This window comes from Homarus americanus, unplaced genomic scaffold (genome assembly GCF_018991925.1).
Source record: "Homarus americanus isolate GMGI-L3 unplaced genomic scaffold, GMGI_Hamer_2.0 scaffold46226, whole genome shotgun sequence".
Lineage (NCBI taxonomy): Eukaryota > Metazoa > Arthropoda > Malacostraca > Decapoda > Nephropidae > Homarus > Homarus americanus.
The window spans coordinates 646,181-657,200 of record NW_024717453.1 but is presented as its reverse complement, the minus strand read 5'-3'; the positions used below and the strand labels follow the sequence as shown (position 1 = coordinate 657,200).

General features: G+C 44.7%; 1 protein-coding gene across 1 annotated transcript; it reads left to right on the top strand.

Annotated features, from left to right (window-relative positions):
- The first annotated feature begins 3,906 nt into the window (after positions 1 to 3,906).
- On the top strand, positions 3,907 to 5,367 carry LOC121858875 (histidine-rich glycoprotein-like). Its single transcript, XM_042355526.1, has one exon. It carries the CDS (start codon positions 3,907 to 3,909, stop codon positions 5,365 to 5,367), a length of 1,461 nt encoding a protein of 486 aa, XP_042211460.1.
- The last annotated feature ends 5,653 nt before the right edge of the window (positions 5,368 to 11,020 follow it).

Below are 11,020 nucleotides of genomic sequence, written 5' to 3'. Positions count from 1 at the left end.
TTTCTTGTTTACCTGTTTTGTTTTGTTTTTGTTATATTCTATTGTTTGTTATTGTTTATTTTGATTGTATGTGATGGTACTAATTAGCTGATCTGGTACTTATGACAGATCAAACAAGTCTATAGAGAGTTAAACGATTGACACCACACGCGCATACACATACACACACACACACACACACACACACACACACTTCATCCTTGACCACCGAAGGGTCAAGACGTACCTGGCGCTCCTCTCGGAGCAGCCAGGTCAACTGTTAAGTTGGCCCATACCAACTCCCTCCCCTGAACCCTCCTCCCCACCGGAATATCAACAAGTTCACGCCAGAAGTTACTATTTCATTTAGGAAAGGAATGGAACCAGTGTTAAACAGAGGTGAACAGTGGTGAACAGTGCTTAAGTCAGTGAGAACAACTCAACAGTAACAGTGGTACCCAAGTTGACCTTCACACAGTGAGGTCCCAGGTACCCAGTGATAACGGCCCGACCCAACAACCAGTGATGTGTTAATCCGTCTATGATAGGAAGGCCTGGGACCACACCTCACTCATAGAACACCGTCTGTGAGGGAACTACTACACCACGTGAGGCCCCTCATAACACCGTCTGTGAGGGAACTACTACACCACGTGAGGCCCCTCATAACACCGTCTGTGAGGGAACTACTACACCACGTGAGGCCCCTCATAACACCATCTGTGAGGGAATTACTACACCACGTGAGGCCCCCTCATAACACCATCTGTGAGGGAATTACTACACCACGTGAGGCCCTCATAACACCATCTGTGAGGGAATTACTACACACGTGAGGCCCTCATAACACCATCTGTGAGGGAATTACTACACCACGTTAGGCCCTCATAACACCATCTGTGTGAGGGAGGGAATTACTACACCACGTGAGGCCCTGCATAACACCATCTGTGAGGGAATTACTACACCACGTGAGGCCCCTCATAACACCATCTGTGAGGGAACTACTACACCACGTGAGGTCCCTCCTAACACCATCTGGCAGGGAGTTACTACACTACGTGTTTGCTGTTCAACACCTACATTAATCTGTATGTTCACTGTATGTTCCTTCACCTTTCTCTAATGAAGGCTTTTGTTAAACCACCAATGTATGTAATAAGTCATTTATGTCCAATGTATATTTTCAGCCTTCGGGCTGCAGAACTTTTTCAATAAACCGTTAATTATTATTATTATTATTATTATTATTTCCTCGCTTTAGTAGATCCTAAGAAAACACCACATGACCAACAGACTCCAGACAAAAGGTTGCAAATGACCAGGAGAACAATTAAGACCGTCCCAATATAAAGGACCCACTCAACCAACAAGACCACAAGGCAGAGAGCACCTGGAATAACCACAAATAAACAAACAAACAAATAAACAAGGACAAATACAGTATGTGATGGGTGGATGGACAGACAGACACACGCAGACAGACAGACACACGCAGACAGACAGACAGACAGACAGACAGACTGACAGACAGACAGACAGACAGACACACATGCAGACAGACAGACAGACAGACACACGCAGACAGACAGACAGACAGACACACACACGCAGACAGACAGACAGACAGACAGACAGACACACGCAGACAGACAGACAGACAGACAGACAGACAGTTTAATGAGAGTTGTAGAAGATATTAACAGGAAGTCGAATAAATTGCTGAAAATTAAGACACTGTCAGAGATATGTTCCTACTTCAAAATAATTTAATCTGATGGAAAATAAAATTGTTCGTATTATTTATTCTTGCATGAGTAAATATCCCATCTAATATATCAATAGTTTACCAGGAATATTTGTGGTTGTGTAAATTTTCCGTTATTGGGAGGGATGCTTCCGTTATTGGGAGGAGTGTTTCCGTTATTGGGAGGTGGGTTTCCGTTATTAGGAGGTGTGTTTCCGTTATTGGGAGGGAGTTCCGTTATTGGGAGGGGGTTTCCATTATTGGGAGGGGTTGTTTCCGCTATTGGGAGGAAAGTTGGCGTTATTGAGAGGGGTGTTTCCATTATTGGGAGGGGTTGTTTCTACTTTTGGGAGGAGTGTTGACGCTATTGGGAGGGGTGTTTCCGTTATAGGGAGGAGTTTTGGCGTTATTGGGAGGGTTGTTTCCGTTATTGGGAGGGTTGTTTCCGTTATTGGGAGGGATCTTTCCGTTATTGGGAGGGGTGCTGACCTTGTTACCTAATTACAGTAATATAGAAAAAAACACTTTTGTACAATTTAACGCGTAAATAAAAATATGATTTTAATTCACTAACTACATACGTTAATACTTACTCATAATATGAATAAAATCGTAAAATAATCGATATAAAATAACCAAAACTCGAATTAATTTTTTTTTAATTTTAGTGTGATTTTTAAGCCCATGTGTATTGAAATAAAAAAATAAAATAGGCTGAGCTGATACCACACTCGTCTGCTGAACCACCATCGATCGGTTCGAGTCCCAAGTCCGGCAACTGTGGGTACTGCACCTACCTTTGCAGTTAAGGACGTGAAAGGTGTTAGAGTGCAGTGCCGATCATGTTAATTCCTTGTATATTGATGGTTTATGAATCAGAGTGCTGTATCTTATTTATTGCTCTCATGGTGGAGGTAGACCGGACCCCAGTCCCAATAGGCCCCAGTCCTATTAGACCCCAGTTCTATTAGACCCCAGTACTATTAAGCCTCAGTCTTATTAGGCCCCAGCTCTATTAGACCCCAGTCATGTTAGACCCCCAACATAACCTAATTAAGGATTGAAATAAGGTTACAAATATCCCTGAGTAAATAGGACTGCCTCGAGTGACCCAGAATTTCAGTGTTCAGGTAAAGTCATAACTGCGGCCCTTTGATACCTGTTAATATAAGGTGTGTTAATTAAACTCAACACCTGGGAGACTATAACCCTATATCCTATTAATTATACGGCCTATATGACAGCTGTGCTCTATAGGGTGTCCTAGTAATATGTCCTTGCCTCTCTCCCTCCCTGCCTGCCTCCCTCCCTGCCTGCCTGCCTGCCTCCCTCCCCTGCCTGCCTCCTCCCTCCCTCCCCTGCCTGCCTGCCTGCCTGCTTGGCTCTCCCCTCCCTCCCTCCCTCCCTCTCCCTCCCCTGCCTGCCTCCCCTGCCTGCCTGCCTCCCCTCCTCCCTCCCTCCCCTGCCTGCCTGCCTGCCTGCCTGTCTCCCTCCCTCCCTCCCTCTCCCTCCCTGCCTGGGCCTCCTCCCTCCCTCCTCCCTCCCTCCCTACCTCCCTCCCTCCCTGCCTGCCTCCCTCCCTGTCTCCCTGCCTGCCTGCCTCCCTACCTCCGTGCCTCTCTCCCTCTTTGCCTCCCTTCCTGCCTGCCTCCCTCCCTCTCTGCCTCCCTCCCTGCCTGCCTCTCCTGCTGCCTCCTGCCCTGCTTGCTCCCTGACACACTGAGAGTTGGAGGGAGGGAAGGAGGCAGGAGGAGGAAGCAGAGGAGGCAGGGAGCAGGGAGGAGGCAGGAGCATTTTTCTGGACACCACATTGTATATCCCCTCTTCATCCCACCACGCTTGTTATCAACAAAATATTTAGGGTAATTTGTCATATACACGGTTTACTATGACAAAAAAAATGAAATATTGTATCGTTGTTACATTCATGATGTGTTTGTCAGACGGGAGGAGCCACTACCCAGCCGTATATAATAATGTAAACGTTATTATTATTTTTTTTAATTCACAAATAGTTACATAACTTGTATATTAGTAGCAGACACACACACACACACACACACACACACACACACACACACACACACACACACACACACATTTGACCCCCCCCACAAAACAAAAGTAACCAAACTTCCTATTATTCTCAGCCTGGACCAGTTAGAGATATACGAGGTGAAATGAGTACTTCACACGCATCCTACAGCATTTTTACAGCATCCTCATCATCACAACATCCCATCACAGCGCCATCATCATCACAGCGTCCTCACCATCACAGCCCTCACCACTCACAGCGTCTTCACCATCACAGCGTTCTCACCATCACAGCGTCCTCACCATCACAGCATCCTCACCATCACAGCGCCTCACCATCACAGCGTCCTCCACCATCACAGCATCTTCACCATCACAGCATCTTCACCATCACAGCGTTCTCTCACCATCACAGCGTCCTCACCATCACAGCGTCCTCACCATCACAGCGTCTCACCATCACAGCGTCCTCACCATCACAGCGTCCTCACCATCACAGCGTCCTCATCATCACAGCATCTCTAACCATCACAGCGTCCCCACCATCACAGCGTCCCACCATCACAGCATCTTCACCATCACAGCGCCATCACCACAGCGTCCTCACCCCATCACAGCATCTTCACCATCACAGCATCTTCACCATCACAGCGTTCTCACCATCACAGCGTCCTCACCATCACAGCGTCCCCACCATCACAGCGTTCTCACCATCACAGCGTCCTCACCATCACAGCGTCCTCAACCATCACAGCGTCCTCACCCATCACAGCGTCCCACACCATCACAGCGTCCCTAACCATCACAGCGTCCTCATCATCACAGCATCTTCACCATCACGTCCTCCACCATCACAGCGTCCTCACCATCACAGCGTCCCCACCATCACAGCCATCATCATCACACACGTCCTCACCATCACAGCATCTTCACCATCACAGCGCCATCATCATCACAGCGTCCTCATCATCACAACATCCTCACCATCACGCGCCATCATCATCACAGTCCCCACACCAGCATCTTCACCCACCAGCGCCCTCATCATCACAGCGTCCCCACCATCACAGCATCTTCACCACCACAGGCCCTCACCATCACAGCGCCATCATCACACATGCCCCACCCACAGCGTCCCTCACCATCACAGCGTCTCACCATCACAGCATCTTCACCATCACAGCGCCTCATCAAGGTCCTCACCATCACAGCGTCCTCACCATCACAGTCCTCACCACCACAGGTCCCATCACAGCACTTCACCATCACAGCGCCATCACCATCACAGCGTCCTCACCACCATGGTCTCACCATCACAGCGTCTCACCCATCACAGCGTCCTCACATGTCCTCACCATCACAGTGCTCCCACCATCACAGCGTCCTCACCATCATGTCCCACCATCACAGTCTCACCACAAGGTCCTCACCATCTCACCATCAGCATCTCACCATCAGCGCCTCACCATCACAGCGCCATCATCATCACAGCGTCCTCACCATCACAGGCGTCCTCACCATCACAGCGTCTCAGCTCAGCCTGGCGTAATACCAAGCTCATGTCGCAGGAAAGTGTTTGGCTGAGAAAATATTTAAGTAGCTGACCCAGTTCTGAGTCTCTGAGCCTTGCTGGGGTAGGAGGGGTGAGGGTGGTGGTGAGGATGGTGATGAGGGAGTGATGGTGGAGTGGTGGTGGTGGAGTGATGGTGGAGGAGGGTGGTGGAGGAGTGGTGGTGGTGGGTGAGGAGAGGGAGGATGGTGATGAGTGATGGTGATGAGGGTGGTGGAGTGATGGTGGGAGATGGTGGTGAGGTGGTGGAGGAGGATGGTGATGAGGTGGTGGAGTGATGGTAGGAGTGATGGTGGGAGGATGTAGGGAGTGATGGTGGTGAGGGGTGAGGAGGAGAGAGGATGGTGGGGAGGGATGGTGAGGGTGGTGGGAGGTGATGGAGGAGGTGATGAGTAGGTGAGTGCAGGAGGGATGGTAGAGTGGTGATGAGGATGAGATGAGGTGGTGAGGATGGTGATGAGTGGAGGATGGGTGATGAGTGATTGTAGAGTGGTGGTGGTGGAGTGATGGTGATGAGGGTGGTATGAGAGTGGTGAGTGATGGTGAGGATGGGGAGGGTGGTGATGAGGATGGTGATGAGTGATGGTGATGAGGGTGGTGAGGGTGGTGGAGTGAGGAGGAGGATGGTGGATGGTGATGAGGATGGTGATGAGGGTGGTGGAGTGATGGTGATAGCGATGGTGATGAGCGATAGTGGTGAGTGATGGTAGGAGTGATGGTGATATGACGGTTGAGTGGTGGATTGAGGATTAGAGGAATTGCTAGAGAGTGAGGATTCTACCTTTTTCCTTTCTTTCCTATTTCCTTCCTCCTTCTGTTTCTCTATTACCCCTTGCCTCTCACGCCCTTCTTTCTCTCTTATCTCCGTCCCTCCCTCCTTCCTTTCCTCCCCACCTTCCTTCCTCCTTCCCCACCTTCCTCCATCTTCCTCATTTTTCTCTCCTTCCTCCTTCCTCCCCTCCCTCCCTCCCTCCCTCCCTCTTTCCTTCGCCCTTCCTCCCTACCTTCCTCCCCCCACCTTCCCTCCTTCTCTCCTTCCCTCCTCCCCAATGCTGAGACGGTAGAGGCAGCTGGTGCAGGAACCTCCAACATCTGTCACTATTTATCGGCCAGTCAATACCTGACGCACCTGGACCACCTCAGCTGACACCTTGCCATCACTCACCTACCCCCGCCCGACACACCCGCCTACCCTGAGTGTGTCTTGAGTGTATCCTAAGTGTACCCTGAGTGTTCTTAGTGTATCCTGTGTGCTCTGAGTGTATCCTGAGTGTTCTCTGATTGTATCCTGAGTGTTGTTCTGGGTATTATCTTGAGTGTTATCCTGAGTGTTCAAAGTGAATCCTGTGTACTTTAAGTGTGTTTTCGTGTATCCTGAGTGTTCTCTGAGTGTATCCTGAGTGTTGTTCTGGTATTATCTTGGTGTTGTCCTGAGTGTATTCTGAGTGTATCCTGAGTGTTGTTCTGAGTATTATCCTAAGTGTATCCTGAGTGTTTAAGTGTATCCTGTGTACTTTAACATAAGAACATAAGAACATAAGAATGGAGGAAACTGCAGCGGGCCTATTAGTCCATACTGGGCAGTCCGTTTACACCCAACCCTATTGCTCATATAAGCATCCAACCTATGTTTAAGCTATTCAGCGTATTCGAGTTAATGATGATATTTGGTAACTTGTTCCATTCATCCACTACTGTTTAAACCAGTGTTTACCTATATCACGCCTAAATCTAAATTTGTCTAATTTAAAACCATTGTTACGAGTTCGCTCCTGGTTGGATAGTTTGAGTACCTTTGTAATGTCCTTTGTTTAGCCCTGCCTTCCACTTATACACCTCTATCAGGTCGCCCTCGCTCTACGTCTCTCAAGGAGTGCAAATTAAGATGCTTTAACCTGTCTCTATACTCAAGGTTCTAATGCCCGGGATTAGTCTTGTCATTCTCTCTGAATTCTTTCCAGGATTCTATATCCATTCTGTAATACGGTGACCAGAACTGAACTGCGTAATCCAGGTGTGGTCTCACAAGAGCAAGATACAGTTTTAGGTGACCTCCTAGTCTTGTAACTAACACTCCTTTGTATGAACCCAAGTACTTTATTAGCCTTGTTACGAGCAAAAACACATTGTTTACTTGGCTTAAGGTTCCTACTTATCATTACTCCTAAATCTCTCGCAGTCGAGTTCTCTATGGCATCGTTATTCATCTGGTATCTGGTTTCCCTGTTTACAACTCCTATACTGAGTACTTTACATTTGTCGACGTTGAATTTCATCTGCCATTTTTCATACCATTCGAAAAATTTGTTTAGATCTTCCTGGTTTGCCGAGTCCTCGTCAGATTTGATAACACGTCCTATTTTATGTCACCAGCAAATTACTTATGTTGCTGTCAATGCCGATATCTATGTCGTTTATGTATATAATAAATAATAATGGTCAAGTACTGAGCCTGGGGAACTCCACTTGTGACGTTGCTCAATGGGACTTAGTGCCGTTAATGCTCACTCGCTGTTTCCTGTCCTTAACCACGCCTAATCCATTTAAGGATATTACCTTTGATGCCATGTGCTTCTACCTTTCTAATTAGTCTTTCGTGTGGGACTCTGTCGAAGGCTTTGCTAAAGTCGAGATATACCACATCATAATTGTGCCCCTCGTCCACCGATTCGAAAACTGATGAAAAGAATGTTAATAGATTAGTTAGGCAAGTTAGTTAGTGTGTCTTGAGAGTATCCTGAGTGTTCTAAGTGTATCCTGTGTACTTTAAGTGTGTCCTGAGTGTATCCTGAGTGTTCTAAGTGTATCCTGTATACTTTAAGTGTGTCCTGAGTGTATCCTGAGTGTGTGTTTTTTATTGTTTCTTTCCCTATTTTCCTGTTTATTTTGTTTTCTGTTTTATTCCCTGTTCATCTCTTTCTTCCCAGTTATTCTCTTTTTCTCTATTCTCCTGTTTTCTTCCCTCTTTCTTCTTGTCCTTCTTCCTCTTTTGTGTGTCTTGTCTTTATTCCTTTTTTTTTCTCTACAATTTTCACTTACAGAGAGAGACATAAAAAAATTGAGACATAATAAGAGACATAGACTAAGAGACAAATGCAAAGAGAAACTGAGAGAGACAAAGAGAGGCTGAGAAACAGACTGAGAAACAGACTGAGAGACAGACAGAGACTAATATCAAGTTAACCCGAGTCATTTCCTTCAATTTCTCAACTTTTCTCAGTGATAAAGACCTTCACATCTTTCTCACTTGGTGTAGAATATTTCTCCTCATTTTCTTTTGTGGTGATGATGATGATGATGATGATGATGATGGTGATGATGATGATGATGACGATGATGATGATGATGATGATGATGATGATGGTGACGATGATGGTGACGATGATGATGATGATGATGATGATTGATGATGATGATGATATGATGATGATGGTGATGATGATGATGATGATGATGATGATGATGATGATAAGAATAACAACAAGCATAGAGTAAATTACAAACCTAATGATAAAGGTCATAGCGATAAGAAATAATTGCTGTTATTAATAATTGTAATGAGGGTTATTTCGTGATATTAATCCTACTTATAAGGAAGTGTTATTATACCCAATAAACCTATAACTAATATATATAAATAAGCCAAATGATCTTATATAAATCCATGAAATAAAGAAGAGACTCATTAGTGTCTCGTAATTACCTTCATATGCAAATTACCCTTAATTACTCTCAAGTTACAGTGATAAAAATTTGGTAGATAATTTTTATTGGAATATGGATGAGCCACAGTATTGACCAATTACAGTGTGAGTCATTACAGTTTGTTGGCTGAAGACTACTGTTGTGGTTGTTGTTGTTTTGCTGTGGTTGTAATTGTTGTTGTTGTTGTTGTTGTTGTTGTTCGTGTTGTTCTTGTTTTTGCTGTGGTTGTAATTGTTGTTGTTGTTGATGTTGTTGTTGTTGTTTTTGTTGTTTGTTTTTGTGGTTGTAATTACTGGGATATAGGTCGTGTGCGATGATAGCGGAGGTAAAACACACACACACACACACACAACAGAGGAAGAAAAAGAAGAAGGTGTCTATATAGAGAAAAGTCTTGTCATAAAGTTTCTTAATTCCCAAGTGACCATAAAATAACTTCCTTGTTTTTTTTTTTTTTTTTTTTTTTTATGCTTCGAAATATTTGTATCATATTATTTTTAAACGAATTATACATTATTTCTTATACTTTTTCATGTGATTTATTGCTATTTTTATTTATTTTCTTGTTTATTTATTTTATTTTATTTTATTTTAGACATAGTTATAATCTTTACGTTGGGATGTAAGATGGGGAGAGACGTATTGACCTTTCTCCTGTATTGTGAAACGGGTTAGGTTAGGTTAGATTTGGTTGGGTTAGGTTAGGTTAGGTTAGATTTGGTTAGAGTTGGGTTTGGTTAGATTTGGTTTGGTTAGATTTGGTTAGATTTGGTTTGGTTAGGTTGGTTGGGTTTGGTTAGGTTAGGTTTGGTTGGGTTTGGTTTGGTTAGGTTAGGATAGTGATGTGATGGCTACGGACTCCACTACGCCCTCACCTCCACTTCGGATTGTGTGGGTAGGAGGTTGTGGTGTGGGATGGTGGGGATAGGGAGCTTTCATTGAGTGTGGGTGTGTGTGTGTGTGTGTGTGTGTGTGTGTGTGTGCGTGAGGAGAGCGCATCATGTCTGTATCAGGAGTCAGTGAAGGCATCAGATCTCGAGGACAAGTTGGGTACGGTCGACTTTGTTATGGTAATGCGTCAGACGAGAGAGAGAGGACGACTATGAACTGACAGTGTGAATAGCTTACACGCTTTCGTCAGTTTATACACTGTCATTTCTAGGGATAAATAAGACTGTTTCACATCACATCACATCACATCCATCACATCACATCATCACATCACATCACATCACATCACATCACATCATCACATCACATCACATCACATCACATCACATCGCATCGCATCATCACATCACATCACATCACATCACATCACATCATCACATCACATCACATCACATCACATCTATTCAGCTAGCGAAACTGGTCGACAAAAAGGACGTAACTCTTTAATTTCTTGACAATTCCTACTTTTTTTTTCTCTAGGAAGATGATTAGAGAATGAGAATAGAAATACCATCACGAATATTTCACTCTGAATATTGTTAAAGTATTTTCTACTTTGCCTTCTATGTAGTGTTTGTCATTATAGTTATGTTAGTAATTGATGATAAACTTAACTACTCTAAATTTCCCTCTGAACGTATCTAATTAAGTATAAGTGGAGGTGTAGGTGTAAGGGGAGGAGGTGTAAGTTTAAGTATAGGTAGTGGAGGCGTAGATGTAAGTTTTATAAGTGTAGGTGGTATAGGACTCCCAGCTACCTATCAACAGAAACCTATAATAATAAAGAACAAATTTTTGAGGAGGAATAATTTACCCCCCACAGTTTGGTTTAGATTTATTCATGTGTCTGATGATAAACCACAACCCATTTCCATTAGCAGCGGAAACACTCGCATCGTATAACCCTAGAAACTTGAGCTAAATAATGCCATGCAGTTCAGTACTCTCGGTATGAGGTCTCCCTACTATAGCATTGCATACGATAACATTACACGCTTAAAAAAAAAAAAGAACACATATTTGTTAAACTC